This window comes from Hyperolius riggenbachi, chromosome 12 (assembly GCF_040937935.1).
Source record: "Hyperolius riggenbachi isolate aHypRig1 chromosome 12, aHypRig1.pri, whole genome shotgun sequence".
Classification (NCBI taxonomy): Eukaryota; Metazoa; Chordata; class Amphibia; order Anura; family Hyperoliidae; genus Hyperolius; species Hyperolius riggenbachi.
The window spans coordinates 107,144,021-107,161,236 of record NC_090657.1 but is presented as its reverse complement, the minus strand read 5'-3'; the positions used below and the strand labels follow the sequence as shown (position 1 = coordinate 107,161,236).

Below are 17,216 nucleotides of genomic sequence, written 5' to 3'. Positions count from 1 at the left end.
GACCCGCTTTCTGGTGAATTTGATACCTGCAACCCGACCCGCACCTGCAGAACCGCTACCCGCACCCGACCCGCAGGCCCGCTACCCGTGACCCGCTTTTTTTCATTTTCTTCTAAAGTGCACATTTAAAGTAACATTGGGGAGCTGTAAAGTTAATAAAACCTATTTTTATACACAAACCAAAGCTAAAGAAGGTTTTTAGCTTGCTTTCACTACCCGCGACCTGCACCCGCAGACCGCTACCCGCACCCGCAACTCGCTACCCGCACCCGACCCGCACCCACAGCTTAAATCAATTCGGGTACCCGAACCCGACCCGCATTTCGGGTTACCCGCGGGTACCCGACCCCCTGCAGGTCTCTACATTATGCTATACATTCTTAATAAGCTGCATCTGACATTTACATAGGAAGTCAGTTTTGCAAACTCTACAAGGTAATAGAAAACAAAACGATGCAAAATGACTTGTGTGCAATGCACAAAAGGTTTTCCACTATAAATCACGGGATATATTATCACATGATGGATAAATCATGTAATATACAGTCACATGGAGGCTTTTATTTCTACTACTTTGAAATAACACAATATGCTAAATAGGTCATTTTGTTTAAATTACAAAAGTTGTTTAACTATTTCACATTCCTGGACGTGAAACTCACGTCCAGGAAGCCATGTGCGCTCCTGCGCGTCCACGCGGCCGATCGCGCGCGTGCACGCGCGCGATCGGCCGGCGGTTTGTTAGCCAGTGAATCAGTGAATCGGGCAACGGTGCCCGATCACTGATTCCTCTCCCCCGCAGAAAAAGCGACAGCTTCTCTCGGAAGCTACGCTTTTTCTGCCTCCTATGTCGCTCTAAGCGTACGTGGTACGCTTAGAGTGACGTCACTGTAAACAACTCATGGCTGCCATCTTGTGGCCAAAAAGTAAACTACATCTAAATGTTAAATAAAAATAAAAATACACATATATTTACAAAAAAAATACAATTTCAATCCCATCCTCCCAAAAATACCCACATAAAATGTTTAATTAAAAAAAAAAAAAAAACATTACAATTAAAAAAAAAAAAAAAACACAAATATTTACCTAAGGGTCTAAACTTTTTAAATATCTATGTAAAGATGAAATATTTCTTTTTTTTTTTTATTATAAGCTTGTAAATAGTGATGAATGCAAAACGGAAAAAATGCACTTTTATTTCCAAATAAAATATTGTCGCCATACATTGTGATAGGGACATAATTTAAATGGTGTAATAAACGGGACAAATGGGCATATACAATACGTGGGTTTTAATTATGGAGGCATGTATTATTTTAAAACTATAATTGCCGAAAAGTGAGAAATAATGATTTGTTTCCGTTTTCTTCTTATTCTTCCTTTTAAAATGCATTTACAGTAAAGTGGCTCTTAGTAAAATGTACCCCCCAAAGAAAGCCTAATTGGTGGCGGAAAAAACAAGATATAGATCAGTTCATTGTGATAAGTAGTAATAAAGTTATAGGCTAATGAATGGGAGGTGAACATTGTTCGGATGCATGAAGCGAAAAACGACTGAATGCGAACTGGTTAAAGTGATCCCGAGATGGCAAATTGTCGTTAAAATAAACACATTAACTGATCCATGGGGCTGGCCGGATCAGGTAGCCGCAAACCCCGCCGCTCTGCTCCACTCCTGTGGCTAGATATCAACCACTTTCAGTGACCCCTGTGGTCATGAGGCTGCAAGTTCTGCTCTGTGTCTCTCATCACAAAGTAGATTGCAGGGAGGCAGGGGAGTGACTTGGTAGAGACTGGGGAGAGGCAGAACTGCCCTAATAGAGCCTGGGAAGGGGTGTTAGGTCGCCCCTTCCCCCTCCAGATGCCGACACGCTGCACATCTGCAATTTCAAAGGCTCACAGCGTGGGGGGGGGGGCTGGAAGAGAGATGGGGGGAGGGGACACGGAGGCATGTCATGGACCAGTGAACATGCCTCCGTGGTCCCATCTGCCCCCCCCTCCCCCCGCCTCATCGGGTACACTTTAAAAAAAAAAAACAGTTAGTGTCTTTTGTCATATTTTTTGCTTGTCATTGTGCCAGGTGCTTTCAGTAGATGATAGGTCTGGACTGTAGGTAGGCCAATTTAGCACCTAGACACTTTTGCTAAGGAACCATACTATCATAATAGGCAAGATCTTCCATGATAAGGATGTGGTTTTCTTTATTATTTCACCTCATCACCCTTTCAGAGAAAGTGACAGATGTATGATGCTGGGAATACACCATGGGCTGTATGCAATTCACTTGGTCACCTGAGTTTTCTTCTAGGAGATTCATTTTCATCTTTTATTTAAAATAACTTTCCAGTACTTTTCAACTAAAAAGTACCAAAAAGTAGGTGAAAAACGACTATCAAAATTATTTCGAGCATTTTCTTGCTTTCTGGTGGCTTGAACAGCATTTTATTGACAAGTTTAAAAATATCTCCTAGGAGAAAACTCAGGAGAAAAAAGGAATTGCATATGGACCCATTAGTTTTTTCAGCATATAGATGGCTCGATAGATAATTTCCAACAGGTCCGATCTGATTTCAACCGTTTTCCTGATTTTGTGCATCAGTCCATTGGTTTTCAGAAGTGCTTCTGAGCTCTTGCAATGATTAACACTATACAATTTTGTCTGTGTATGATGTAGTGCCACCTGTGAGCTTCAAAATCATGGCTATTAAATACTGGTATTTGATTTTGTCCCTTAAAAAGACACTGAAGCGAAAAAAAAATATGATTATTTGTATGTGTAGTACAGGTAAGAAATAAAACATTAGGAGCAGAGGCAAAAGTCTAATATTGTTTCCAGTACAGGAAAAGTTAAAAAACTCCAGTTTTTATCTTTGCAAAAGACCCATTGAGCTCCTTGACTTTTAAGGTCACAAGTCTGATTTTTTTTTTATGCCCAATTGTCATTTAACCCGGACATTTGAACGACTTGTCATTCAAACAAAAAGTCGTTCAAACTTCTTGTACACACAGACGACAAAACATTTGAAATTATAGATAATTTACATGTCGTTTGATTGGTCAATGGACTTGATAGAACAATGGACTAGATCAAATGACTGATAAAACGACTTCTTTGAAAGTCTACTAGTGTTGAGCGAATAGACTTTCAAACAACAAGTCGTTTGTACATATGTACGGACCTAACTGTCGTTTGAACGACAATTAGTCCACGGATCCGCCAAGCGGATCCGTCAAAACTGCTGTTATTAGTCTTATGATCATTCGTACACACGCCAAACTGTCGTTCAAACGTCCGGTTTGAACGACAAGTCTTTAAGAAATATGAGACATGTGTACGTACCTTAAGACGCAGAAAACTCTGTCTTCTGAATATGGTTATCTCAACTGTCAGTCATTGCATTGTTTTACGTCTGCAGAGAAGGGTTCAAATGTTTCCTTGCCTGCTCTGTAAAATCATTCAGAACGCTGAGTAGTGTGTAAACTGCAAATATTAGAGAATGATGCAATGCTATTAAAACACTATATAACTGAAAATAAAAATATGAGAATATTTTCTTTGCTACTAATGTTCTAGTAATTATCTGTACTACACAACCAATTCATTATATTTTTTTTATATATATATTTTTTCGCTTCAGTTTCTCTTTAAAGTGAACCTCCGGACTAAAAATTTACTCAGCAGCACTGGAAAGGCCTGGTGTTTCTTTAACTGTTTCACAGCATCAGAACTTTTTTTCTCTTATACAAGCCTCATTTTTAGCTGCACAGAAAAAACTGCCCAGGCATTTTTCCCCTAATGCTGTGCAAAGCATGATGGGATTTCTGATGTTGTTGTTCTCGTTCTGCTGTTTTGGTGCATTTTTTTTTTTTACATTTTGAATTTGACATTTGAAGCCTAGCACGTGCAGCTGGAAGGGGTGATCAGGACACAGGACAGTTGGAACTGTCTTCTGCTCCCTATAACCTTCTTTCAACCAAAAAGATGGCTGCCCCCATGAATCACAAACATTTGCCTGTTCTTTTAAAATGGGGTGGGTAAAAGATTATATTACCTATCTATTCTTATTAACATAACTAATGTAACTTAATGACAGTATGTTTAGGTGCATACACACATCAGACTATAGTCTTTGGAAACTGAAAGATCACAGACCAATCTTACCCCCTTCCATGTAGTATGAGAGCCATACCTACACAGTCTTTTCTATGGAGCTGAACTCCACATCAGAAAAAAATCTTTGCAAGATGCTGCACACACAGATGCTGTACAGACACAAAAGATCAGTATCTGCAAAAGATCTGTTCCTGCCAAAAATCCATTCCTGCAAATTGCAATGATAGTCTATGAGATCTGCAGATCATCATACACACATAATTTAACTGACATTCATCTGCAGATCTGAAAATCCATCCTGGTGGATCTGATCTGCAGATAAATGTCAGTTAAATCATGTGTGTATGATGATCTGCAGATCTCATAGACTATCATTGCAATTTGCAGGAATGGATTTTTGGCAGGAACAGATCTTTTGCAGATACTGATCTTTTGTGTCTGTACAGCATCTGTGTGTGCAGCATCTTGCAAATATTTTTTTCTGATGTGGAGTTCAGCTCCATAGAAAAGACTGTGTAGAGTATGGCTCTCATACTACATGAAGAGTGGTAAGATTGGTCTGTGATCTTTCAGTTTCCAAAGACTATAGTCTGATGTGTGTATGAGCCTTTAGTTTAGGCTGAAGTTCCCCTTTAAGAGAGTTCTGTGGATTCTAGTGCTACGTACACACATGCGACAACGATCGTTCGTTAAGAACGACGAACAAACTTTTAATTGATGAAAGAACGACCTAAGTAAAGGTAGTTTTAAAATGTGTGTAACGATCTGATCGTTAGAACGAACGTTACATCACAGAAAGCAACTATTGCGCCTGCGCATAAAAATGAGAAGTTCCATGGAGAAATAGTGAAATGCGCATGTCAAGCCTAGTACGAACGATCGTTTCCAACGATGTACTACTTTTGCAAACGATCGTCGTTGGTTTAAATCCGCCGAGACAGAACTTTCTTTTGTAGCGATTTGGCTCGTTCGTCGTTTGCCTTAATAGTCGGTGGTTCGTTTTTTGTAACGATCGTCGTTGGTAAAGATCGGGGAACGATCGTTACAAACGACTATAGTCGCATGTGTGTACGCACCTTAAGAATCTTTTCAAGATATTATGTTTTGTAGATGACAACAATTCCCAAATTCTTTGCAGTTTTATGTGAGCAATATTATTCTTAAACCATTGCACTATTTGTTTTCTTTTGAGAACCTGAACCTCTTTGGGATGCTCTATTTTTAAACCCATTCATGTTACTGGCCTGTTACCAATGAACCTAAGTAGTTACGTGATGTTTCATCAGTTCTGGGTTAGGTTTTTTTTGTTTTTGTTTTTGTGGCTTTTTTAATGACGCATAACTTTTTTAGTCTTTTGTTGCCTTTTTTTCAGAACTTTTTTGAAATGTGTTGCTGGCATTATATTTAAAATGAGCCTATATTTTTCAGTAAACAAAACATTTTTGAGTTTCAATATTTTATATGTTAACTTCATATTTTTTTCAACATTACATACAGTCTAATAGATGTGCAAATCACCATCTTTTGTTTTATTTTACACTCCGTGGCAAAAGCATTGCTCGTGTGTAGCAGAACTCATGAAGCATGTTATCAGCTTGGTAAGTGATCGGTATAAACACACTTATACTTTGTCTTCTTATTTCTATAGCTCCAGAATAACCAAGAGAAGGAGGAGCAGCTGGGAGAGATAGTGCGAGCATGTGAGAAGATGTGTGCAGAGAGGAGTGAGCTGCATGAGGAGCTTAGCGAGATGGTAAGTGTGCCGTGTGACCACATCACAGTCATATGGGGCTCTTATACATGTAGAAAGAAAATTGTTGCCGATGTTACATTAAAGGAACAATAAGTCCTTCTTTACACAGATGGGTGAGTTGCACAGGTTATCCGTCTTGCAATCAAGGATTGACAACCGCTTGCAGTATAATGCTACTAAAAGGGGGCGTCCGCTGATGTGGCTATTGACAAGCTGTTAACAACCTAATGGTTTAAATTTGTTTCATGTGATGTGTCACTGAAACTTGCTGGCCACTCAGATGTACATGATTATAGTGCTTTTCAAGCATCATAACACTGCCAAATGCTTCCAGCCACCCATGAGCGCTAGGCTGTTTTATATGTGTGACCAACTGGCGGTGACCTCAAAACTTTCACCCGTCCATGAAAAATAGCCATAACTCACTTTCCTCTCCAGCATGCAAGAAATATAGCTGAGGCATGCATTGCCAGCTCCACCTCTTTATAAGTTCAGTGCTTAGCTTAAAAGTGGTGTGGTTTGTAGAACTTTGTTCTGGTATATTTAAAACTCCTGTTCTGTCTCCCATTTTTTAAAGGCATATGATAGTGACTATGCATGGATTAGCAGTGCACAATGTTTGTTTGCAGTGGCTGCCTGCATACTTTTTGTAGTAAACATATTTAATTACTCTGGAATCAAGCGCAACATATAAACAGCACATGGCAGTCAGTTCTTTATAGCAGGGCTGGTTAAATATGATGTAACTGCTGCTCTTAATTGCCATCTTAAAATATTAGAATGCTCAAATGTTGCTGCTGAGTTTAGAGAGTCTGTTTCAGGCCATCTAGATGTGCATGCTGCTGGTGCCTGCATTGCATCATTCTGCTGTTCAGACTGCAGAGGGCAGGCACAGACTGAATCTCTCCTATGAAGAATGCAGCATATATCTTTCAGCATATACCACAGTCTATGATACAGAAGTGTTCAGGACTCCTGACCATGGGCTCGATTCACAAAGCTGCGGTATGGCAGTTTGGAGGTCTTAAAGGGTAAGATGTCCAAACTGCAGCGCAAACGACTTTGTGCGCCGAAAAGTCGCACTGCGCGCGGTACCGCGGTGCGCCGAAAACATTGCGCGATGTGACAAAAATGGGGCACATGGTGCCCCTTAATGTCGCACCAGTGCGCCCGATGGTGTGACCTTTTCAGGGGCACCATAAGCCCCATTTTGTCACACTGGTTGCATCGCGCAATGCTTTTGGCGTACCGCGTGCAGTGCGACGTTTTTGGCGCGATGTAGCTTTGCACGACTATTAGTGTGTGGTCTTTTCTCTGCGGCGCTAACACTTAGAGCCGCATAGTGAATCGAGACCCAAATATGTTAAAAGTTATTTATCTGACAACAACCTTTAACGGGCTAAGTTTTGCAGCCTGGTTAATAGTTTTCCAGATCTTGGAAAGCATTTGAGCCTGTCATGAGGCTTTACCCATTTCGCTATCGTCGGTGAAAGCAGCTCTCAGTATTGGACATTTTTTTTGCCCTTGGTAGTTTTATAATTTCACAGTTTATAGTTTGGCTGTACTTTGTCGGACAAACAGTTTTGGTGTTTTTTCAGGACTGATAGGGCATTTTTTCTAATGTTAAACATTTAATCCCACACATTACAAAAAAAAAAAAAAAATAAATGCAAAAAATATGTATTTTATATTAAAGAAGTATATATACACTAAGTCAACATGTATTTATTTTTCGTAAACTATTTTTTCAATGTCTCTTGAGTGTAGAGACTAGAGACACCAAATTTGTGTTTTTTTGTTTTTTTTAAAAGACAATTTTTATTTAATTTTCAACAAATAAATGTAATAGAGCCAAGAACATAAACAGATTATAATCCAAGGTATAAGGCACATCGTACATGGCCAGACCATATTTCAGTAAGTACATAAGATACATTTAAATATCATACAGTTATCAAACGATAAGATGATCGCTCATGCTTGGCGAAATAAACGTATTCTGATAAACGTATTCTGAATGTAGTATTGTAGTGAATAGAATTGAATAGAGAGCTATCATCACATAATGATATAATAGACATAGTACATAGTTAAGGCATCAAACCGCAATATCCGGAACCGAAATATTTATTTCAAGATTTGGAATTACCATGTCTATAGAGTCTAACCATAACGACCAGATTTTGGTAAATCTATCCGGTTGGTTGCGAGACTGGTAAATTAACTTATAGAGAGGAAGTGCTGAATTCACCAGTCTCTTCCAGTCAGATGGATTGGGGGCATTGCTATTATTCCATTTGAGAACAATGGATTTCCTGGAATAAAATAGTAGGATTCTAAGGAGTATTTTCCTCCAACGATTACATGAAACATCCTGTAATATGCCTAGCATACATGCCTTTAACTATTTATGCTCTGCTGCGGTGCCGCGCTTCGGCGCACTCCCGCCGGTAGCCCTGGGATCAGTGAATGGGAACATGGTTCCCGATCACCGATCCGTCTCCCCAGCAGAAAAACCGAAGTGCTCTTACAAGAGGCTTCAGTCTTTCTGCCCGGAAAAAATTTCCGCATCCCCCTTGTGCTTCCGCTTAACAAGGAGGGAAAAAAAAAATTCAAGGTGGCCATCTTGTGGCCAAATAGTAAAACTACATCTACATATTTTTTACATTACAATTTACACATATAATAACATTAAAAATGAACTGTTTATTTCCCACACCAAAATATTACCCAAATAAAATTTTTCATGAAAAAAAAAAAAATTACAATTAAAAAAAAAGACATAAATAGTTACCTAAGGGTCTGAACTTTTTAAATATGCATTTGAAGGGGGTATACTACGAACATTTTTTAAATTATAAGCTTGTAAATGGTGATGGACGCAAAATGGAAAAAATGCACCTTTATTTCCAAATAAAATATTGGCGCCATACATTGTGATAAGGACAAAATTTAAATGGTGTCATAACCGAGACAAACGGGCAAATAAAATACATAGGTTTTAATTATGGTAGCATGGATTAATTTTAAGCTATAATGGCCGAAAACTGAGAAATCATGAATTTTTCAATTTTTTTTCTTATTAATCCTGTTAAAATGCATTTATAAAAAAATAATTCTTAGCAAAATGTACCACCCAAAGAAAGCCTAATTAGTGGGGAAAAAAACAAGATATAGATCAATAAATTGTGATAAGTAGTGATAAAGTTATTATCGAATGAATGGGAGGAGAAAATTGCTCTGATGCATAAGGTGAAAAATCCCCGTGGGCTGAAATGGTTAATGTGTGGACATCAGGGAGACCCAACGTGTGTCTTAGGAAATGAGTCACTGATTTCCACTAATTATTGACTTAAGGGCAAAACCTAACACGATGTAAGAAATCAGCCTAATCCGGCCTACATTTTAAGCAGCGACCATCATGTAGGGGGCCCATCCTTTTTAATCGAATAGGAGATAAATATACCTGATGAAGCCATTTCAATCCTATTAATTTATCATAAGCTGCAATGGGTGTTTTGTGGTAACTATCTGCAAAATCTTCCCAGTCATCTTCATTGATATCACCTTCTGTGTTGGACCACCTCCCCCGCACAGACCCAAATCTAGAGGAACAATGAGATGTTGTCAGCAGGAAGTTATAATATTTGGAGATTTGTTTGGTTCTAACCTTCTGTAAAAGCAGATTATCCATATCTAAGGGGGTCCAGTCTACATTATGTAAACCCGTCTGGGCTCCCACTGCATGCCTGAGTTGAAAATACCTGAATAAAGCATGTCTGGGGAGACCAAACTCTTCCCGAAACCGTTAAAAAATCGTTATTTTCCATCTATAAAGAGTTGGTGTAAATATTTGACATTAAGCTGAGTCAAAAAATTGGGGTCAGGCACTGAGATCAATTAAGGGAGATTCTTATTATATCATAAGGGGAACTAAGAGATACAGGAATAGTAGGTTCACCTAGGATTTTACAAATGGCTCTATAGATTTTAATATTTTGTATAAGAGTTGTCCCTTTTTCTTCACCGGGAACTTCATACCTGTAGATGGCTCCGCATAAGGATTCATAAGAGCTTGCGATATCAGCCTCCAACGCCAGTGAGGAGTCTCATCTAAAGTCACTCAACCAGTAACTGATAGGTATAAGCTGGGCAGCTAGAAAGTAAAGAAAAAAATTGGGCACCGCAAGTCCATCTTTGGAGGTAGGTAATTGTAGTGTGGATAAAGAAATTCTGGGTACTGAATTTGCCCAAATAAATGAAGTAATAATAGAGTTGATGCGTCTAAACGTACACCGAGGAATCCAAGTCGGAGCCATCTGGAGAATATATAAGAGCTTTGGAGCTACAATCATTTTGACTATACAGACTCTGCCACATAAATTGAGAGGAAGTCCATCTCTTAAGTCTAAATTCTATAGAGTCCAAAATTGGCTGCAGGTTGAATTCAGGGAACCTCCGCTGGATCCAGATTCCCAAGTATTTAAACTTATCTACTACTTGTAAACAAGAACGGTGAGAGATTAGTAGGGGATCAAAAGCATTCAGGGGAAAAAGTACCGACTTAGACCAGTTAATTGACAGACCAGACAGAGAGCCAAAACTATTAAAAATGTCCAATACAGATTCCAGTGAAGGACCTGGATCTGCAAGGTATATAAGCATATCGTCTGCGTATAAAGATATACACTCCTCTATTCTATGAACTTTAAACCCTTGAATTGACTGAGATTCCCTGATGGAATGGGCAAGAGGTTCAACAGCAATGGCAAACAGTAGGGGAGAAAGTGGGCATCCCTGCCTGGTACCGCGGGAAATTTCGAAGCTGTGAGATATGGTTGAGTTGGCTGAGTTTTGCACGAGGGGGGTTATATAATATGCTAACCCATTTCCTAAAATTAGGGCCGAAGCCGAATCTCTCCAAGACAACCAGGGCATAGGACCATTCTATCGAGTCGAAACAAGTTTATGTATTTATTTGCAATTTGGTATTATTGGATGTCACAGGAAAAATTGGAAAGCAAGTTTTCTTTGCACCATACTTCATTTATAGCAGGGCAAAAGGTACAGCACTATTATATACCCTGAGTATATTCAACAAAGCAGAGGCATCTACACCCATAAACAGTCCAGGTGGTGGCTTGGAGTGCATTAATAGGGAAATGCGCAGTAAATTACTGTCAGTCCAGGGAAAAAAAACATTTTCCCTGCCCTGGAAGTACGTTTTAAGGGTCTGGAGAGAAAAAGCTTTCTGCTTTCTTAACAATTGTTCTAATCAGGGCTGGTTCAAGTAACAATTGGGCCCTTGGGCAAAATTATCCTGGGGGCCCCCCAACACCCCTGACTAAAAAGCATCATTAGAGGCCCTTTGTTGCAGCCAAATTTCCCTCCTGGGCCCCTGAGCTGGCTACTGACCCTCCTCCAATCAACTCCCAACTTAACAGACTTTGCAGAGTCCCTGGGGAGCAACAGTTAAGATGGGGGAGGGACACCTTGGGGGCCCCTACAGGCTCTGGGGCAATTGCTCATTTTTTTCTATGGTAGCTCCGGCCCTGGTTCTAATTACTTTCATCTGCTCAGCCACTGATAAAGAATCAGTCAGGACTTGGGTTTATAGACTTTCCGTAAGCAGAAGGTTTTGTTTATAGCTGTCCTCAGCCTCTCCACCACTCATAAGGAATCATACAAAGTTTTATGGGGCTACAGACTGCCCAGCAAGCTCATGGTAAACCAGAACTCCTAGGAGTGTTTTGTAGACAAAGATTGTAGACAGTCCCTAATTATTGCACAGCAGGGTGTTGTGTACAGAGGCACAGCACCTAATGCTGGGTACACACAATGCGTCTCCCCGCTCTATCTGCGGGTCGATCAAGATCGATTCGACTATTTCCGACATGCTCGATTCGGGCTTCAATCGTTCCTGACGTTGATTTTGCATAGTTAACATGCAAATCGACGGCAGGAGCGATCGAAGCCCGAATCCAGCACGTCGGAAATAGTCGAATCGATCCCGATCGAGCGAGAAAACGCATTGTGTGTTCCCAGCATTACACCTAGCCTCACACCATGCTGTAGTGATGCTGCCCTGTCTGCAGAGCCAGATCTGCTCCATGAAAGAACACAGAGTGAGTAATAAGAAGCTAAGGCTGGGAGCACACTCGTCTGTCTGTTTTCTGTGTGCTTTTCTGCACACCATGGGCTCGATTCTCTAAAGCAGGGGTCCTCAAACCTTTTTAGTCAAGGGCCGGGTCAACATTCTTCAGACTGGAGGGCCGGAACATACATAAAATGATGTTGAAAAACATTACATTAAATGTAGGTATTGATTCCCCCCAATCATGCCTGGAGGAGAGCTCCCAGCATCAGCCATTCAGTCATGCGGCACCCAAAGAATATCTTTGTGCACCAGACAGTGAAGCTTACCCAGGTGACAAACTGCCATCCAGTTGGATAAAAGTGTCACCTGATGCAGAATTGGAAGCCAGTGAATGACTGCTCGCTGGCTAATACTGTATGTGGATGGGCGGTGCCAGCACTGCTATTCTATATGCAGGCTGTCAATATTTAAAGGTGCAGTGGGCCACATCTACAGGATCTTCTCAAAAAATTAGCATATCTTGATGAAGTTCATTATTTTCTGTAATGTACTGATAAACATTAGACTTTCATATATTTTAGATTCAAATACACACAACTGAAGTAGTTTAAGCATTTTATTGTTTTAATATTGATGATTTTGGCATACAGCTCATGAAAACCCAAATTTCCTATCTCAAAAAATTAGCATATTTCATCCGACCAATAAAAGAAAAGTGTTTTTAACCACTTCACAACTGAGGGGTTTTACCCCTTCAGCATCCAAGCAATTTTCACCTTTTAGCTCCTTCCATTCATTTGCCAATAACTTTATCTCTACTTATCAGAATGAAATGTGTTAAAGGTGTTTTTTTTATCACTAATTAGGCTTACTTTGGGTGGTACATTATGCCAAGAATTTTTTTATTCTAAATGTTTTTTAATGGAAAAATAAGAAAAAAAATTGGAAAAAATTCCTTATTTTTCAGTTTTCGGCCATTATAATTTTTAAATAATGCATGCTACCGTAATTAAAATCCACGTAATTAATGTGCCCATTTGTACCGGTTATTACACCATTTAAATGATGTCCCTATCACAATGTCTGGTGCCAATATTTTATTAGGAAATAAAGATGCATTTTTTTTCAGTTTTGCATCCATCATTAATAAAAAGCCCATAATTTATAAAGTAACAGTATTATACCGTCTTGACATACATATTAAAAAAGTTCAGTCCCTAAGAAAACTATTAATGCATTTTTTATAATTGTAAATTTATTTCATTGTATTTTTAACAAAAAAAATAAATGTTGGTAACTATTGGGGAGTGTGGGAGGTAAGGGGTTAATTTAAAATGTAAAAACAGGTCTTTTACATTTTTTTAAATGCAACACTCTGGATGAGCTTAAGGCCGCTATCGAAGCATCCTGGGCCTCCATAACACCTGAGCAGTGCCACAGGCTGATTGCCTCCATGCCACGCCGCATTGAAGCAGTCATTTCTGCAAAAGGATTCCCGACCAAGTATTGAGTGCATAACTGAACATAATTATTTGAAGGTTGACTTTTTTTGTTTTAAAAACACTTTTCTTTTATTGGTCGGATGAAATATGCTAATTTTTTGAGATAGGAAATTTGGGTTTTCATGAGCTGTATGCCAAAATCATCAATATTAAAACAATAAAAGGCTTGAACTACTTCAGTTGTGTGTATTTGAATCTAAAATATATGAAAGTCTAATGTTTATCAGTACAATACAGAAAATAATGAACTTTATCACAATATGCTAATTTTTTTAGAAGATCCTGTATAAGTTACACATTTTGTGTTTGGGGGGCCAGTGAAAAAGCCTCAGGGGGCCGCATTCGGCCCGTAGGCCTTAGTTTGAGGAACAGCGTTACTTCGCGTAATAAGCGAAGATTTGCGCGCAATCACATGCGCTTTTCACGTGAAAAGCGCACGTGATCACGTGCCAACCTTCGCTTATCATGCGACGTAACGCTGTTCACGCGCTAACCATTGCGCGCGGCAGCTCGTGTGATGACTGTTGTGATAGCAGTTATCACGCTTTAGAGAATCGAGCCCAATGTGTGTCTGTATGTGTGAAGACATGCATGTTTTATCACAGAAGCAAATGTAATTGATAGAGAAAATGTGTGCAGTGCTTCACTGCTGTCAGTTTTTATCTGTATGGGGAAGGAAAACACAGGCCTGGTGCACACCAGAGGAGTTTTTCTGAGCGTTGTGAGTTTTTGAAACCTCCTGCTAATGTTATCCTATGTGTCTATGCACACTGGAGCGATGAGGTTGTGTAAAAAAAACCCCATAGCATTACATTGGGAAGAGCTTTTGAAAGCTATAGCGTTTGGGGAGCTTTTCTGGTGTGTCTCAGCCCTTATTCAAGTGTGCACTAGCCAATTGATTAACATTGGATCTCAGTATTCCTGTGCAGAAAACACAGAAACAGACAAGTGTGCTCCCAGCCTGAGGACAGGAGAGAGATCAGGATCCAGGAGTAGAAGCTGGGAGAGACATGTGCCCCAGTGAGTCGCTGTTGTCTCTATAGTGTGACTTGCTGTAAGGGCTGCTTAGCAATTGCAATTTTGTGAAGCAATTTTTGATTGAATGAGTGTTTTTGCTCATTTATTCACGCAGAATCGTTTAAAACAAATGTTATATGCAGCGCATTTGCAATTTTGAAAAAATCACAATGCTGCTATGGAAACACCCTCATAGGGTAACATTAACCAATCGCTTTTCAAAGTACTGACAATTTGAAAAGCGCTCTTGGTGTGCACCAGCCCTTAGTGTAGCAGTAGGTCTGTGTTCTTATGAGGGCTCTGCCACTTGTGGAAGTCATCTTGTATAGCACTGACATCTTCTGCAGCACTTTACAGATCACATAGTCATGTCACAGACTTACTGTTTTTGTAATGTAGGAAAATATAAAGCGTCTGAATGGAATCCGGGGGAAGATAGAAACTCCATGCAGATTTTGCCCTGGCCAATCTTCAAACCATGGACTCGGCACTAGCAATGCAATAGTGCTATCCAGTATGCCTGTATTATGCTCGTATATATCTGCTCATCCATGTCATCAATTCTGACCCTCTACTACCCTTCCTCCTTCCATTCTTCTCTTATCTTGTCTCACTTACACTACAAACACACTGTGCTTATCTCCAGAATGGGTTATGAATGCTAACCTATTGTACCACCTCACTATGTCAGCCCTTCAATGTCATGATATACCCACTCCAGTCCTATCCTAACAGGCGGTAACATAATTGCATATTTATTTATTTAAATATTTATATAGCGCCAACATATTACGCAGCGCTGTACAGAGTATATATTGTCTTGTCACTAACTGTCCCTCAGAGGGGCTCACAATCTAGTTCCTACCATAGTCATATGTCTATGCATGTATCGTGTAGTGCATGTATAATAGTCTAGGGCCAATTTAGGGGGAAGCCAATGAACTTATCTGTATGTTTTTGGAATGTGGGAGGAAAACGGAGTGCCCGGAGGAAACCCACGCAGACACAGGGAGAACATACAAACTCCTTACAGATGTTGACCTTGCTGGGATTCGAACCAGGAACCCAGTGTTGCAAGGCAAGAGCGCTAACCACTATACCACCGAACCACAGTGAGAGCCATTATCCACAAATGGCAAAAACATGGAACAGTGATGAACCTTCCCAGGAGTGGCCGGCCGACCAAAATTACCCCAAGAGCGCAGAGAAAACTCATCCGAGAGGCCACAAAATATCCCATAATATTTGTGAAAAAATTATTCTGAAATGAAGTCTTTCTTGAAAATCTGATCCTGCAATGTGAAGGACATGACACGATGTTGGAACTTGTAGTGTGGGTGCTGTTCTTGTTTGAGGTGCATAGTGGCAGCATGTTCTGTATGGCATACAGAGCTGGATCATGCTCAAGACAACCCTAGGCAGCTGCCTGGAGCCTGGAAAGAGTCCAGGGGCCTGGTGTATGCAATCCCCCACCAAATCTAACTAAATAAGCCAGGTGACCATCAGGGAGGGGGGGGGGGGGGGCTAGGGGGATTTCTTGCCTGAAGTGACAAAAAGGCTAGAAACGCCCCTGCAAAAAGGGGTATAATTAGGCATTTGATCCTCTGGTCTTTTTTCCATTTTGATTGTAAGAATGAGGCAACATTTAAAAATTCATTTTTTTATTCAAATATGCTACTTTGAAAGCACATACCGTAATTCTCACATATTCATCACCTTCTCCTGTGCATGGACATACCAAATACCAACGCTTCAATCTTTATACCTATATACAATATATTCACTATACTTTATACTATCTAAAAACGATGTATAATCACGCTATACTGTATACTAACTATATAGCTACAGTGATGGGAAAAACTATTTGCCCCCTTCCTGATTTCTTATTCTTTTGCATGTTTGTCACACTTAAAGTGAATGTTTACCGGTAAAAAAAAAGAAAAAGTCAGATACTCACCTAAGGAGGGGGAAGGCTCGGTCCTAATGAGCCTTCCCTCTCCTCTCCCGGTGCCCGGTCCCGCGCAGGATCCCCCGTGGCAGTATTCGACCAGTTCGGTCAAATACTGCCACTTCCGCATGCCGAAGGGAGCTTTCGGAAGCCTTCGGGAGCACTCGGGCTCCCGATGACGCGGCCGCTCCATACTACGCATGCGCGAGCGCCCTCTATGACGCGCTCGCGTGTACGTAGTGTGGAGCGGCCCGTCTTCGGAAGCCCGAGTGCTCCCGAAGACCTCCGAAGTCCCTGGGGCGGCGGACGCGAACGGGGGAGCCAGCGCAGCACCGAGGGCACCGGTAGAGGAGAGGGAAGGCTCATTAGGACCGAACCTTCCCTCTCCTTAGGTGAGTATCTGACTTTTTCTTTTTTTTACCGGTACCCATTGGCTTTAAATGTTTCTGCTCATCAAAAACCGTTAACTATTAGTCAAAGATAACATAATTGAACACAAAATGCAGTTTTAAATGATGGTTTTTATTATTTAGTGAGAAAAAAAACTCATGGCCCTGTGTGAAAAAGTGATTGCCCCCCTTGTTAAAAAATAACTTAACTGTGGTTTATCACACCTGAGTTCAATTTCTGTAGTCACCCCCAGGCCTGATTACTGCCACACCTGTTTCAATCAAGCAGTGTTCTCCCCAGGATCAATTAAGTGGGCGGGCCGCCCGGGTGAATTAAGGCCCCGCCCGGCTGCTATTTTGCATATTAGAAAAGCCAGCGCTGTTCTCTGC

General features: G+C 40.5%; 1 protein-coding gene across 1 annotated transcript in view; it reads left to right on the top strand.

Annotated features, from left to right (window-relative positions):
• Positions 1–17,216, top strand: part of TBKBP1 (TBK1 binding protein 1) — a 166,007-nt gene that overhangs the window by 72,441 nt on the left and 76,350 nt on the right. Inside the window, exon 3 of the mRNA XM_068264146.1 lies at positions 5,766–5,870. Within this exon, the coding sequence (XP_068120247.1) occupies positions 5,766–5,870 (105 nt within the window). The remainder of the gene's footprint in view (positions 1–5,765; positions 5,871–17,216) is intronic.